The sequence below is a fragment of the Tauraco erythrolophus genome, chromosome 11 (genome assembly GCF_009769465.1).
Source record: "Tauraco erythrolophus isolate bTauEry1 chromosome 11, bTauEry1.pri, whole genome shotgun sequence".
Classification (NCBI taxonomy): Eukaryota; Metazoa; Chordata; class Aves; order Musophagiformes; family Musophagidae; genus Tauraco; species Tauraco erythrolophus.
This window is the reverse complement of record NC_141475.1, coordinates 24233958-24250564: the sequence shown is the minus strand read 5'-3', so window position 1 is coordinate 24250564 and position 16607 is coordinate 24233958. Positions and strand designations below refer to the sequence as shown.

Here is a 16607-nt window from a genome sequence, read left to right as displayed (position 1 = left end):
GATAACACTATCTCCCTGGCCTCCTCTCCTTTGTCCTCAAATGGCAACTCACAGGATGTTTAATTATCGAGATCAGGCTGAATATGGAGAGATTACTCAACACTGATTCTGGGTATAAACAGTTTCCTTTCCAGAACAATTTCTTTTTTAAGAACTTCCCCACCCCTCCCTCCTTTTTCCAAATTAATTTCCATCCCAGCCGTGAGCCTCAGTAGAAAATCTTGCCATAATCATTTTGAGCTAAATATTCTGAGTAATCAATCAAAACACTGGAACCAATTTTGAAACTGTCACTTTTAATTTTTCCAATGAAAAATTCGAGCATTTCACTCGCAGTGCTGTTGTGACTCAGGCTCTTAAAACCTTCGCTCCACCGCACCAGTGCTTCAGAGTACGCACTCGAAAAGCTGAAGAACGGGCACAATTGTAGAGAAACTAAACCAGATTGATTTTTAGCAGCGAGAAGAAATCTGTTCTTCCACGTGCCTTTAGACCTGTCTCACAAAAGTTTTTCTTCCTTTCTTTCTTTCTTCCCTACTTTCCTCCTCTACAAAAATAACTAAGGAGTATTAGTAATTTTATACACGCAAAAGGCTGGCGCTAATTAAAAAGTTGACACATTATTGAGAGCTCAGTGCATAAATGCACGGCTAATGAAGGCCCAAAGAGCAGATCTGCTCGGTGCTGGGGTGGAGCAGAGGATTTCTCCAGCCCCCAGACAGAGCGGTGATGGAGGAGCTGACCCACGGGAGGAGGCGGGAATGGCTTCGGTACAAAAGCAGCTGGCGAAATCCATGCTGGAAAGAACAGATCCATTAAACGGATTAGCAACGTCGCTTTGCGTTCAGGGTACGTGTGGGCTGCGTTTCTTGCTCAGCCAGGAGCCATCAAATTAGAGGCTTTGCAAGTCACTCATCAAGCTGGGGAAAGGTCAGAGGGAGTTTTGCCACGGCCCTCGCCAGAGGCGGCATGTTCCTGCCTCCCGGCACGGCCCGTGCTGACCACGGCCCATCAGCCCACCAGCCCACCTTCACTCCTGTTTCTAATGGGCTGACAGATGCGGATGAAGTCACGGCCAGTAAAAGCGTTGCGTGCCTACGCATAGGAAAACGGCAAAAGCAGCAGCGGTGCCCTCAAGCTGGGTTCCTACATCACATAGGAAAGGGAAAGCATCCTTCCTACAAATCCATACCTAAACTCTCTAGATTGAGGACCGCTTCTAGTTTCACATGAATTTCACGCCAAGATACGCTTGTATTGAAGCATCTCAGCTCTCCCACTTTGCTAGCACAGAAACCGGGCGGTGCCGGCAAGACGGAGCCAGTGCCAGCTGCCAACCTCCGCTGCAGCCCCTCTGCTTTACCCTCACCACTGCCAGCATCGCTCCAGGTCCCCGCAGCGCTCCTGCCGTTATCTTCCCTTCCGAGACCTCGTGAGCGTGACACAGCGAGCACGGAACCAGCTGCGACGTGGGAGCAGCGGCAGGAGCTGATGGCTTCGATGGGCAGCCGCCCGCCTCTTACCAGCACAGCCCTACCCTGAAGCTCCGGCTCCGTTATCTTGGTTTATTGTGTTTATCAAGGGCACAGATTGGATTGGGAAGTTTTGCAGATGCGGAGAGCCCTTTGGCATTTGAGGAAGGAGATGAAACCTGAGAAACAGAGAAGTTAATATGTTTTCGGTTTGCGAGAGGGCTTGGAAATGCCACTGATGCTTTATTCATCTCTCCTGCTCCCAGAGGACAGCAGTAATCTGCTTTTTCCTCTCTCTCTGCTGAATTTCCTTGACTGAAAGTTAAAAGGGACAGTGGTAAGTTAATTCTATTTCGGAGACAGAACGTTTTTGTCTGTGCCTTTCACAATGCTTTTGGATTATTGAAACTCCTTTAGAACAGGATTTTTTAAATTTAAGAAGTCCAATTTTCTCTTTCTATGCTGTTTCACTCCAGCAATTGCTCTCTCCCAGGAAAACTCAACTGACTCGAGTCTAGCCACTTTTATTGTGATTCTGGGCCTTTTCCCATCCTGTCTTGGCTGCCGGGGCAGCACTGCCAATGCAAGGCAAGGGCAGAACTCAGCCCACAAGCAGGATGTGGCCACAGTCCCCAAAACAAGCAGAAACGAGACCAAGGCCAAACGTTTCGACATGATGATCAGTTGTATTTTCAGCCCATTAATACACATTCATTTACTGGATACAAACAGAGTGGAAAGGAAAGCGATCATTAGCAGAAACAAGGATACAAAACTCAGTTCCAGCAGCCTTCACAGAAGGGATATTCAGTGTTCACAACTGCACTGTCGGAAGGTAGAGACGCACGGAGAGGAGACCTGCACTCACACCCGAAGTGGAAGCTCTCCTTCTGTTGTTTAGCTAGAGACATGATTTAGAAAAAAAAAATAATTCCAAGAACAGTGACTTTTGACACTTTTCCCTCATTTCCCAAGTGTCAGGAAAGAGATAAGTTGGAATTATTTACGTGGAAGAGATTTTATGAAAACACACTGGGAGGTTAAAAATAGAGTAATCACAAATACTGGAAAATACAAGAAGAAAGCAGGCAGGGAAATAAAAAATAAAAAGAAAAGAGAAAGGCCAAGAGGATCATTGCATTCAGTGGTTGATGTACAGTTTGTGGCTCTGCTCCACTTTGAGACACCTTAGTTTTACACACAACTCGATTCACTGCCGTGACGTCACACTCCTGGTTGAAACCTGCATCCTGCAAAGCTCCAGGTTTCCACAGGATCTCAGCTGTGCGGAAGGGATTGCTTGCCTGAAACAATTTGCAGAACGAGCACCACGAAACGCGGGAGCGTGTCCACATCTCGTGGGTCGCCCAAGAGATGACAACCTCTACCCACACAGACCTGGTCTGGGAAGGTGCTCTCTTCACCTTGGCCACCGCTGCGTCCTACAGACCGAGTCCTTTCTGCCAGAAAACCAGATGGAGGTGCGTCCATTCAGACCAGGGTGGATTTGGGTCTTTACATTTGTCAGGAGAAGGAAACGGCATTAACCTGAAGGACCATTCAGACTTCTATTGCGACGTCTCCACAAATGCAGCTTCTGGGCACAGATTACAACCCCTCCACTGTCCTTGTAGTTAGGACACAAAAGACCTGTCACATTGAAATAACAATAGCAGACCACATCTGAGCTTGATTGTATGTGGACGTTTCCTCAGAAGGAATAAAGATATTGTAAATTATTGATGCCAAGGTCCCAGCTAGGCAAAACCCGCACTGAGGTCTCCCCCAGGGACAGCACCAGGATTGCGAAATCACGTTGTGAAACCTGATCAAAAGAAAGAAAAATGGAACGTTCGGGGTTTTATCCAGCAAAGGTCACACCAAGTCAGGTGATGAACTGAGACCAAGAGTCCAGAAACTGAGCCGAGCACTTTGTGTCTGCCATGGAGCACTGGAGTAGTTCTCCCACAAATTATTTGTCAGTAAAGTTCTTACACACGATGACATTTTACCCCTCATTTTTTAAACCATGCATTAACTTTACAGTGAAACATTTATCCAGTCCAACATCTATACAAGAAAACACCTATTTTAAAATATTAAAAAGATATGGTAAGGAGCGTGAGTTCTCAAAGTGGCACATGTTAAGGAATAAATTAAAGGGAAATTAAAGTGTTCTACTCAGGTTGAACTACAAAATAAAGTCTGAGCCTGGGAGAAGTTCTCCCTTCCTATAGTTCTAACAAATAAACGCCACAGGAAACAGTTCACGTTTCTGGGTTTGCCAGTGCTTGAACCCACATCACTTGTTACGGTTCTGTGTCTCTGCGAGCCATCCTCTCCAGTTTGAAGGTACTGAAAATAAACCCACACTGGTATTACGGACGAAGAAGTAGTGATTGTTTAGGTGCAGAAATTAGCTCTCACAAGGTGTTCAATCTCACAGGCTTCTTAATATAAGAAATAAATCTTCAGTTGACAAGGACCCAAGGAGCCAGCTCGGTGCAAAAGAGAGTTGTGCCTTCAATGGAAGCCGCACCAGCCCCGTCATCAGTTTGGGGCGAGCAGTGCTGCATCTAGGGGGAGGTTTGGTGGCCCCACAAGCCCCCAGGGACACAGGGCTCTCCACATGGTGCCGAGGCTGCCTTGCACACCTTGCTTCCATTTGAACGTTACTAAACTCCTGGTATTGGGAATTTAGCACCAACACAAGGAAGGGATGTTCAGCACAGCTCCTCTGTTCCCACTGTGGGAAACCTCCTCCCGGACAGAGAGTCGACGCGAGGCCCGTCTGCTACTTTAATAATGAAAGACCTTCTTAATTATCACATTTTCATATAGAATCAGTCAATTAAACCTCTCCTCTGTGGCTCTGCTGTGTTGCTTGGGACCAGCAGCCATCACATGGTGGGCTGAGTGTTGCAGAACCTGGGTGTTTTTTCCCCAGAGCGGTCTGGCAGAGGGGGACTTAACACTACCGGAGTTACGAAGCCCCAGTAATTAGCTACCTACCACCTTAAAAGACAATATAAGGATAATTTAACGATTACAAGAATCTTTGCTAGTATGAGGATAGGGACAATAAGAGCACTTAGAAGGTGACAGGAGTCTTGCACTTCTTCAAGGTTCACGTGTAGGGGTGGTGGGGTTGAATTCCCTCTTTTCAATTATGAATTCAGATCCATGTGACTCAAAATGATCCTCTGACAGGCTGCAATTGTTTAAAGTTGGCAGCTTTGTTCAGACTAAAACAGCTAAAAACATATCAGGAGAGAAAAACTCTGAACTAGCACTGACGTGAAATAACAAGTCCGCTTTGATCTTTTTTTGATTGCAAACGGTCGGGGCACATACTGCTCTGGCTCTGGAGGGGGTGACCCCAGGTCAATTATTTGAAGGGGAAAAAAAAAAAAAAAAAATCAAAATCAAGGGAACATACTTATCTGCTTACAGCACGCCAGCTAAAAGCATCAACCCCCTGGGCCAAAGATCATCACATAAAATGCTGCATGTGCACTTCTAACAGGCTAAACAGACCCTGGACAGAAAGAAACCAGAAAGAAGCGTAATTGGCAACTGCATCTACAAAACAGCAGCATAAACCAGTGGAAACTGTAGGAATGGGCTGAGACTCGGGCTGCCTCCGAGGAATGTCTGGGGCTGTTACTCGGGTGATGCAGTAGGTACAGAATCACCTGGTGCCTGTTTGCAGGTCTGAAGACACAGAAGGCAAACAGCTAAAACAGGCTGCCCAGAGAAGCTCGGGATGCCCCATCCCTGGAAGGGTTCAAGGCCAGGTTGGATGAGGCTTTGAGCAACCTGGTGTAGTGGAAGGTGTCCCTGCCCATGGCAGGGCAGGTTGGAACTAGATCATCTTTAAGGTCCCTTCCAATGCAAACCATTCTGTGATTCTATGAAAGTGTGGTGCCAGCTATGTTTTGGGGATAGCTAGGCGACCGGTGTGATTCTTTTCCAGTTAAAAACAAGTGAGACTGTTGAAAGAGCCAGAAGAGGGAAAAATAAACTCCCTTGGGAGCTAAAGTAAATACCAGTTCACCTGGTCTTTTGGCTAAGGAGAGTTGGGCAAAGGGTTAAACCCAGCTAGTGAAGGGATCCCCCTGGACGGATGCAGTGGCAGCAGAGGAGCTCAGCCTCCCACTTCTCCAGATCTGACTCTCGTTAGGTGTTTCTAATGGTCTGATCTCTTAGTGTTTGACATGGCACTGCCAACTGCCATGAAACACCTCTCCTGGGACTGCAGTGTGAGCCGGACATGAAACTGGGAGACACGGCTCATTGCAGGATGAAGGATGGAGAAAAGACCGAGGACGGCAGCCATCAGGCAAGGTCCTGACCCAGGAGCAGTAATGTTTCATTCAGGGATGCTGAATCGAATCGCTGCTTTGCTGCACAGTGAGATGTAAAATAGCTTTGGAAATTGTCTTACAGAAATGGAAAACAGGATGGGACATGCTGTGTTTCACTTGTGCTTGGGAAGACACATCCTGCATGCCTGAGGTTGGATGAGGCTTTGAGCAATCTGGTCTAGTGGAAGGTGTCCTGGCCCATGGCAGGGGAGTTGGAACTAGGTGATCTTTAAGGTCCCTTCAAACCCAAACCATTCTATGATACAAGATTGTTAGTCCATTTCCATCTAAGAAGTGAAACACCTACACTTGACAAGCTGTAGGACAGCCCAAGGCAGCACGGAGCAGCATCTCCCGACAGCGCCAGGGCTGTGTGATGGGCTCTGATGTCTTACAAAGCCGGGACATGGACAGGGGGGCACCCAGCGAGGCAAGGCGCGGGTACCCAAAAGCCTTAGAAGCACACACAGCCCACGACTCCTGCACAGCCACAGCACAATCACGGTACGTATGCAACCACAGCAGGCAGCTGGCAGCAGTAACAACATTGACTGGGATTGGTTTCCTGTCCTAGAAGTGGCCTGCATCCTTCAGGTGCCCAGAACACATCATTAAGAAGTAACTCCTTGGAGGATAAACTTCTCATTTGTCATAATTTCCAAGTTTTTCTGCGCCTCTTATTTGATAGTGTTGATTTGCTTCAAGTTCTTCCACCAAAATCCTTAAGAAAGGCACATTACTTTGGTGGAGATCTTTTTCATCTCCCTTAGCAATAAAAAGCTTTCTGAAATCCCATATCGTTCATCAACTTGTCTCTGGAGAACCAGACTTTAAAATGTAAAGCAGCCTGCATCTTCTTAAGTCCAAACCTCCATGGGTACCATGGACTCCTTCGTTCCGACAGAGGGAAGCAAGTACTCTTCCTCCAGAAAACGGAAGGGGAATTGTACTAAAAACCCACGAATCTTTTTTAATTCTTCTGCTGCTCTCACAGGATCATCGTTTGCTAATTTGGGCTTGTTGATGAAGTCACGCAGTTGGGTTAAATTATTCACCTGGTCACAGGGAAGGCATCGAAAAACCTGATCGGAATAGAAAGAAGAAGTGGCATGTCAGTGTGGGGGAAACACTGCAATGCGGAGTTCCCGAGAAAGACCAAAACATCTGACACAAGTTATTCCCCAGGACAGGAGTGACTTAATTAAGATCCTGAAGAACGGGGAGGGCAGAGGGATGTGCCTCTGTGATATGGCTAGAGCAGGCAGAGGGGGAGCTCCAGGGCTTTTTCTGATTGCTGCAAAAGCTCATTAGAAATGAGAAGTAAAATTTGCTTCTACTCCAGTTATTGCTTCTAGTTGGCCATAGCCTAAGCACACTGACGTGATTCACCAGAGCTACAGCTGATACAAATTAAAGTAGAAATCAGAACCATCACCTTCTTGGGCTGCTGTCACTCTCTGACGATGCACAAACTCCAGTCTCTTGTTCACAGCTCTTGTGTCTGACACTACTCACTCCTTCAGAGCATCTCTAAAGGTCCAACCCCAGCAGCTGGACCTGCTGCCCTTGCCCTCCCCGTGCTGCTTCTCCCGTTGGCATCTGCTGCTGCCGCATGGGAGGGAGAGAAGGGAAAAGCGCCGTGTTCCTCACCTTATCGAAGATGGTGGCATTGCGAGCTGCTGTAGAAATCCATACCTCCTTGAAGAATTTGTCACAGACAGGATCCTGGTGTTCCGGACTGAGATCAGAGCCACCAAGGACAACCCTGAGAAGACAAAGGGATCAATGCTCACGGAGGCTGAAGTACCGAGAGAAATGCCAGGGGAGGAAAAGTTTCCTTGGGACTTGTCAAACGCCATGTGATCCCAGCACCCTCCTGCTTCTGTCCCCTGAAATAGTCTGTCAGCCTTAATACTGCTTGAGTTTCTCCTTTTTTTTTTTTTTTTTTCCCCTATGCAATAACTGTCCAGATGGGAAACAGGGTGAGGGGAAAAAAAAAAAAAAAAAGGTCTTAATGAAAAAACAGCCGTGTTGTGGGCCAGATGGCTGCTCCAAGTGAGGGAACTTCCGTTAGAAAGAGACACCACCACCCAAAATTAAAAGAGTGTGAAAACAGGATCTGGAGGCAAAATATCACTGTCTTGTTTATGAGCTCTCCCAGTGAAATCCTGGAGAAAAACCATTTGTAAGTCAAGCTGCTGAGCTAAGGACAGGAGCAGCGTGAGGAAGGCTAACGCTAGTGAAACGGTGGAGAAACTGGGATAAATCCAGGCTGGGTGATGCTAAACCTGAGAGGGCAGCAGCAGCCCCGTGGGTTTGAAAGGCTGCGGGCAGGGGTGAGGCTCAGCAAGCTCTGCCTGCATCCCCGCTCCGCCAGCCCCGCACATCCCACCTGAAGCACCGCAGCCGGAGGGACTGGGCAAACTTCCCAGCGCTGTAATGCTCGCCGTCCATCACGGAGGGGACGGTCTCGGTGTCCTGCACGATGATGGCCATCTCGCTGTCCCGCTTCCCCAGCATGCTGCGGTCGTTGATGTTGGCGGAGCCTGGCAGGGGGGAGAACCAAGCACCGGGAACACATGACCTACCACATGAGATGCACCTGCGCGCCCACCACCACCCACCACATCCCTCATCTCCGTGGGAGACCAGCTATGGCTTCGCTAGGTAAAACCCCAACCTGAGGGCTTCCCTATGGAAACACAGATCTCAAGAATCAGCATGAGGGAGAAGGCAAAACGCCCTAAGTTTTGCAGGCTTCAAAAGCTCCAGGCTTGGAAGAAGGTTAACTCATAGCCAAGCCCAGGCCAACGCTCTCAAAAGTTCCCTCCCTCTGTAACTTCCCAGGTGCTTTTGCTGAGGGATGCCACAGCTTTCAAAGGTCTTTACCACATTTGGTTTCAATACAGAGGGGAAGTTTTCAATTTGCATTTGGGAGGTAAGGGTTTTTTGGGAGGGGGGATCTAGGAAGAAGGACGTTATCTCCTCGCTGTGGGTAATCAACGCCCAGACCCTCTTGTCCTGCCAGGAGCACACTTTTATGTCCACAGACTCAGAAGCTCAGGCACCGTCCCGGCTAGTGCTGCAAAGCAGCAGCGGACCCCCGGACTGCGGGGGACCTTCTGACCATAGAATCATGGGAGATGATGATGATCTGACCATGGGATCTCCCATGATCTGACCATGGGAGATGTTTCTTCTCTACTCCTTGCTCTGTGCTTGCTGCAGCACTACCGCACGCTGTGTGAAACCCAAACCGCAGAAAGCAGAGGGGTGCTTTCCAGAGGGGTGCTGGGGGGATGCTTTCCTTGGCGGCAGGACCCATGGGTGTCCTGTGCCCAGCTCCCCACTCGCACCCTGCAAAATAACCACTGCAGTCCCCAGGCAAAGCTGCTGGAGGGCAGCAGACATTTCCCTATGGCATGGCTCTGGCTGTGCCTTTCAGAGGGGGGATGCCTCTCCAAAATACACCACCCCGCACACATAGAGGTTTAATAGAATCATAGAATGATTTGCATTGGAAGGGACCTTAAAGATCATCTAGTTCCAACCCCCCTGCCATGGGCAGGGACACCTTCCACTACACCAGGTTGCTCAAAGCCTCATCCAACCTGGTCATGAACACTTCCAGGGACGGAGCATCCAGAACTTTCTCTGGGCAACCTGTTCCAGTGCCTCACCACTGTCAGAGCAAAGAATTTCTTCCCTATATCTAATCTAAATCCACCCTCTTTCAGTTTAAAGCCATTGCCCCTTTCCTATCACCACACGCCCTTGGAAAAAGTCCCTCTCCAGCTTTCTTGTAGCTCCTTTAGGTACTAGAAGGCTGCTAGAAGACCTCCTCGAAGCCTCCTCTTCTCCAGGCTGAACAATCTCAACTCTCTCAGCCTGTCTTCATAGGAGAGGTGCTCCAGCCCTTGGATCATCTTCATGGCCTCCTCTGGACCCGCTCCAACGGCTCCATGTCCTTCTTGTGTTGGGGTCCCCAGAGCTGAATGCAGCACTGCAGGGGGGGTCTCATAAGAGCAGAGTAGAGGGACAGAATCACCTCCTTCGATCTGCTGGCCACGCTGCTTTGGATGTGGCCCAGGATACAGCAGGTTTGGTTGCTGGGCTTGTGCAGCGGCTCCAGCCCTGGCTCTGCCCCACACGTGCCATGCGGGGTCCGACACCTGCAGCACCATTCGAAACCAGCTGAGGCTTCATCCCCCAAATAGGTTTGTGCCACGCAGCCGTCAGAAGGCAAGGGACAGGGGACACCACAGCACTTGTGGGCTCCAAGGGAACAGCAAGATGCAGCCAGCAATAGGAGTTGTCAGGTTGTTAACCCACAGAAATGACCAAACAACAACAAAATCTCCCACAGCCCCCAGCTCTGTAAGAGACCTCCAGGCACCATTAGCTCTTTAGCCTGCCTGAATCAAGGGGAATTAACACCTCCAGACGAAAATCGAGCTAAGCCCCCCGCCATCCTTTCACCTCCCTCTCCTTCACTGTGGCCCCGTTAGTGTTTTATTTCCACGCATCATCTCTTTCTTGGGTGGAAAAGGGGTAAAACTGGCTCCCCATCATTTCACCAGCTGGCACGGATGCACATGCTGTATACAAATCCATCCTCAGGCTTTACAGGTACAGAAAACAGAAATTAAGAGCAGTCTCAGGCCCCCCAGACCATCACAGTTGCAACAACACTGCTCCTGCCATGATACGAAAACCAGCTCTGGGCTGCTCTGCATACTGGAGACAGGATGTGACCCCTGAGAGGGTAACAGAGGAGCAAACCTACCCATGGGTCACCGACACTAAGGCTGAACTGCTGCTTGGAAGAAGGGGAGTACTTTGCAAAATCTGGTATTAAGTCACACTTTGACCAAGTTTTTGTTGCTGATATAACAGATCAAAAAGGGTTTCTTTACAGAAACAGGCTAAAATTCTGCTTCTCTGTGCGATGCATAACTCTGCACCTGACGTCCCGTCTTTGCTTTGTAGTCTCATAATAAATACGGTAAGAGAAATGGATGAAATAACATCTATTACTCGTTATAACACACTTCCTCAGTCTTCGGTAATGGAGCTGATAAATGACACATGTTGTCCAAACTATCCAAATTTTACGGCACATTCTGTTCTTTAAGGAACAGATGACAAGTCTCACAAGTCTTCCTGCTAGAGCAGAGTTTGATACAAGACAGATGGACAATATTCTCTGCACTGGGATTCTCTTCACTGTTACACAGAGATTTTAAAGCATTTTAGAAAAACAAATTAAATGACAGCCCTCCAAATCTTTTCCTAACTCCTATCTACCCTCCTGATGAATTTATGAGTTTGTTTTTCTGTTTTTTGTTGTTGTTTGGGTTTTTTTGGTTGTTTTTGTTTGTTGGTTTTTTTTAAATGGCAAAATATTTTACAACATAGAAAAGCAGCCTCCATTGAGTACAGGGCAGAGAAGCGAAGGGACTAATCCAGATATAACCAAGTGGTCCAAATCCCTCCCACAAGCCCCTGCTCACCGATTATAACGGTGTTGTCATCAGCAATAAGCAGTTTGCTGTGAACATAGATGAGCTCTGTGACTAGTTTTCCTTCCAACTCTGCATATGTTCGAAGTCCACAGAATGATATGTAGTTTATCCACTTATCTCCAACTGAAAATTAAAAGAGAACAAAACTGATGAGATGAGGGAGGCGGAAGAAAGAAGAAAGAGAAAAGACTCTCTTTATATAAACACCCATATGAAAAATCAAATTCACTTTTGACTTTTAAAAAAAAAAACAATAAACAAAACAGGTAATGGAAATAAGTTCCTTTAAAACCAGACTTTAAAAACCAGACTTTAAAAGCTGCCTGTGAGCTCTCCCTGCTGCTCTGACCTGCTGCCTGCTCGGATACTTCCACTTTGGTGAAGAATGACCCAAATCTCCCTTCTGCAGCACGCAAGCGCTCCCAATTGATAGGAGCATCTTAAAATAACTGGACTATGTGACTGGTTTTCTGCAGAAAGGAGGCTGGAAGCAGGTGTTCTGTCCATGCACGGGATGGAAAAGACATCCTAACATACTTGCCTGCAGTTCAGATTTACACAAAGACTTAGAACGAACGAGGCATTCTGTACGCCCTGGTATTTACGATACGTGGGTTCTCACAGTGCTCCGGTTCCCAGCAGAGCAAATTCAAGCAGGAACCCTCACGGTGAGGAGGCAACTTGGAAACAGCGTCCTGCTGAGGCAGGTTTTTCCTCTCCATGTTTGACAACTGCCAGAAACAAACCCAGGGTGGGATCCATGGGGGAAGAGAGGGGGGAGGTGGAGGGCTCGTCGCTCCCAGAAGCGTGACCCAGCTCAGGACGTTTTCCAAGGAACACGATACTGAGCAGCTGCGACCACGCTGTGCTCCTCCCTGAGGTTCTCCCCTCCTCCGGATCAGGGCTGCATCCAAGTGCAGAGTCTGACGACCAGCCACGGCTCGCGTGACACGACAGACCTCGCCACAGCATGACGGCAGAGGAGGAGGTTGCCCACCAGCCCCACGACTCATTGATGTGAGATGCCCCAGTCCACGCCTGAACCCTTCAGCCACAGCAAGCCCACGCTAATAAGCTGGAGAATCCAACTCATGCATTATAGATGTATCCATCGAACAGCAGCATCCCAAGACTAAGCAACATAGAGGAGAGGAAAAAAAGCTCTCACCCTCTGTCTTCAGCTGGCCCAGGATTGAGTTTTCTCCTCGGCACATGGTCCTGGAAGGAAGGTAGGCAGCCGTCAGCACCACTGCCACTCAAGGCAATGGCATATGCTGAAGCAGAAGCGGGCAAAGTAAATCGCAAAACACAGATGCCTCTTAAATAACCCGTGCGAGCAGAAGAAACACGGTCCTCCCAGAGCACACGTTTTTCCCAAATGACTGCTGATCTATCAGGGACTGCTCATTTCCCAAAGGAGCTTGAATCAATCCGCAGAGGAGCTGGGGAGCATTTTTGCCTTCTAGAGCAGACCGCAACGGTGATAAACATTTTACACATAGGGCTGCTACTGTCTGTGCTACAGGTCTGAACATGAAGTGACATCAAGAAAGAAAGCCAACACGTGCAGAACCCCAGGTCGGGGAGTTTGTGTGATTACAGCTGGGCTGGAAAAGCCACAGCTGGCACCTCATTCAAAAAAACCCAACCCATGGGCGATTTCTAAAGACTTATGGTTGCCCTTGCAGAAGGTAGGGAGATGTAGGGAGACATGCTGCTTTTCTTCTGCTTCCATCTCCTGCCCCACTCATCCTTATGGAGGTGTGGTAGGACACCCCATAGACCAGGGACATTTCACTCCGGTCCTAGCAGTATTCTCCACAGACTGGCTGCACCCTGGCCATACCATCACACAGCAGTTTTCCAGTGAAACCCTCTTGCCTTGGGCCATTTTGCCTCCCTCTACGCCCCGTTCCCAGCACAGGGCTACCCGGCACCGCTGCGCCTCAGTTCTTCCCATGAAGACCCGCTGTCTTTGCAAGTGCCCCCAAAAACATCCGTCCTGGAGCAGAGGAACAGCATCAGGGAAGATGCCGTTGCCTTCATGGGGCAGAGCCAGGTGAAGTATTGGCTCAAAAGGCAGCTTTGGAGGCAAAGCCCAGCACCCGACTGAGCAGGTGCAGACGCCCTAAGCTAACAAATGGGGCTGGGGGACGGGGACGCTGCCGGGAGGAACTGCGGGAAAAGCCAAGGTAAGTGCATAAAGGAGAGCATGGCTGGTGGGTGGAAGGGTAGAGATCTCAGGGGTGAGCAAGCCCTGGTTTGACAAGCAAAAAGGAAAGCGGCGGAGAGTTAGGAATCGGGGGGGGTGGGTGTGTAAGGGATCAGGGGACCCTGGAGGCAGGGATTGCCCCGCGGAGGTCTCCGGCAGCCCTGCCCGCCGCAGGGCTCCCACTGTACCTGTAGTTGAAGTGCATGATGGCCTGCAGCGCGTTCCCCCCGCCGGTCGAAATGTCACCCTCGAAGCCAGGCAGCAGCGGGATCACCACGTATACTCGGAAACGCTTGTTTTCCCTGAAACAATAGTTTGGGGGGAACGTTAGCCTGTGAATGTTTCGGCTTCGTACAAGGTCAGTGCCCTTGGTTTCCCTTTCCCTGTGCTGACCAACTTGGTTTCCATCCAAGGCCACTACACAAATTTTAAGGGAGCAAAGCGTGAAGTGTATTCCCAGTTTCAGGCGTTCATCACCTGCCATCAGCACTTCAGCAAGTGCTCAGACCTTCACGAGGAGAAGGAACAATTTACTCTCAGCTGAGAACAAAAGAGGCTAAAGGAAAAGAATCATAGAATCATGGAATGGTTTGGGTTGGAAGCGACCTTAAAGATCATCTAGTTCCAACCCCCCTGCCATGGGCAGGGACACCCTCCACTACACCAGGTTGCTCAAAGCCTCATCCAACCTGGCCTTGAACACTTCCAGGGATGGGGCATCCACAACTTCTCTGGGCGACCTGTTCCAGTGCCTCACCACCCTCAATGTAAAAAAATTCTTCCTTGTATCTAACCTAAATCTCCCCTCTTTCAGTTTAAATCCTTTGTCCCTTGTCCTGTCACTACACATCCTTGTAAAAAGTCCCTCTCCAGCTTTCTTGTAGCCCCTTTAGGTTTTCAGATTTCACTGAAGTTCAAGGGCAGGCTAATTATTTTGCAGATTGTGTCTGACACTACACGAGTTTGTCTGAGCGTCCCAACTGCCTGGTCACACACACATGCTGGTGCAGACTGGTGTGTACGGCTGCCTGGCAGTGCACAAAGGCTACAGTGCTGTCACAGGCACAAAACCAAAATCTAACCTGACATTCCCACTACATCCTGGTTTTTAGATGTCAGAAACATCACAAAAGGTAAAAAAAAATTCCGGGCACAAGCAAAATATCAATCATTCAGGACGGTGAGTATTCCACCAATACAGCACAACCGACAAAACTGTTCCACTGGACACGCACAAACTGAACCGTACCCTGACCGGGAGCTGATCCAGCATTACCAGAGCTACGACCGCAGCCCTGCCTGGGGCTTTTCTTAAAGCTCACATTTAGGTTTTTCTTTGCTGACACATGCCAGGTGCATCTTCTCTGCCAGCACTTTCTGGGCACCCCTGGGTGTTGGTGGTCCCCTGGCCTGTGCCAGGAGGAGGAGGCTGAGGATGCTCCAATGACGGGTGCTGCCACTAGATGGCAAACGCACTTTGATCAGGACAAAAACCACTTCAGGGCAGCCTGAAGATGAGCCAGCCTGCAAGTTTTTGTTACAAGTATTCCTTCCTCGAGCAAGTCCTGGCTGTGGACTTAAAGGCAGCAGAATTGTGAAGAACTGGGGTCTCGTCTGAGCTGGGATGAAGACAGTGAGGACCCGTGTTTCTTTAATATGAACCAATGCTTCCTTATAGCTGGGCTATGCATTGTAAACCAGCTTTAGTCTGACTTGGGAAACAGCAAACAAGGTCGTACCGGTTCACAAGAGACTCTGAAATGAAGCCTGTTTGTATCATGAAAAAGATCTACTAACAAAAACATTCCCAAAAAAGCAGCTTGTTTGTCTAAGCCCAGTGTTTATTAATCTAAAGAGCCACCCATGAAAAAAAAGGGGAAACCAAGCAAAGAATGATATTAATTACAACAGTAAAAAATATTTAGTCTAGAAGAGTGAGAAGCATACAAGCTTCACTAAAGAACTTAATTTACAATTAAACATCTGTGTCACCTACGCTGCATTGCCGGGGCGGTTTGGAACATGAGCACTTGATGCAAACCATTTAGGTCTGAATTTACTTTTAATCTTTGGCAATGGCAGGCGCTCTGGAGTGTGCAGAATTTGAATCTCATACCCAGTTAGGAATCACTGCCATTAGGCTGGCACAATATTGGCACAAAATTGGAATATTACAGAAGTGAATTGAGCATCACATCTGAAAAGGGGTCACTGAAGAATTTATGCGACTCCTTTTTGTACCAGACATTTTGATGTCTGGACAGAATGACAGCTTTTATATGAAATTTTATATAAGAGGAAAATGTCATGAGAATTTGTTGCTACCTCTGGCTATCCAGAGCCACTTTCCAAGGAGAAAATGACCTCCGCAGAGGTGCTGTGTCCAGCTGCCCACGAGCCTCGAGGTTGCAATGCAAACACCAGCAACGCTGTTTCCAGCTGCTTGCCTGCACCTCAGCCCCGTTGGCATCACAGAACTGCCCGTACCCCGGCGTCTGTCTGTCTGTCTGTGCTTGGTTGCCTTTACTCAAGTGGGAATTTCCAAGCTCAAGTGCCAAAGAGAGAGAAATTTCTGTGACTCCAGAGAGAGAGCACCCCTGGGAAAGCAGTCCCTGCATAGCTCTAGACAACTACAATATGGAAAAAATCATCATTGCCACAAACTCCTGCATGCGTGGCGAAAAAGCACAAGAGATTAAAGGAATCAGTTTAGAAAGTTTTCTCTGTATCAGCCCAGCAAGAGCAGAATACCATTTTAGACTATGACATATATGTATCTTAAAGACAGACCTCAGGAGAGCAACCTTAAGCAAGGCCAACCAGGATCAAAGTGGAGACAAGCCACTACCTGCGCTATTCATGTCAATGCAGGGTTAGGCATGCTCGTGTAAAAGGAGCACCGAAAACATGGTCAGGTTTGTTCCATCCAGGAACAAACGATGGTCCCCTCGTGGTGGCTGGAGGTTGTAAATATCCTCCGGCACTTACCAGAAGAAGTTGCTCAAACAATAGCTGAACCCTGCAGTCAAAT

At 48.5% G+C, this 16607-nt stretch overlaps 1 protein-coding gene across 9 annotated transcripts in view; it reads right to left on the bottom strand.

The window, feature by feature from the left end:
• Window positions 1-2062: 2062 nt before the first annotated feature.
• PLD1 (phospholipase D1) overlaps window positions 2063-16607 on the bottom strand; it is an 80518-nt gene continuing 65973 nt past the window's right edge. For all 9 annotated transcript variants that reach the window (XM_086618229.1, XM_086618227.1, XM_086618226.1 and 6 more), the window contains 6 exons: window positions 13765-13878; window positions 12533-12582; window positions 11353-11487; window positions 8232-8385; window positions 7490-7604; window positions 2063-6921 (listed from right to left, as the gene is read on the bottom strand). In XM_086618229.1, coding sequence (XP_086474355.1) covers window positions 6697-6921; window positions 7490-7604; window positions 8232-8385; window positions 11353-11487; window positions 12533-12582; window positions 13765-13878 — 793 coding nt within the window. In that variant the 3' untranslated portion in view covers window positions 2063-6696. The remainder of the gene's footprint in view (window positions 6922-7489; window positions 7605-8231; window positions 8386-11352; window positions 11488-12532; window positions 12583-13764; window positions 13879-16607) is intronic.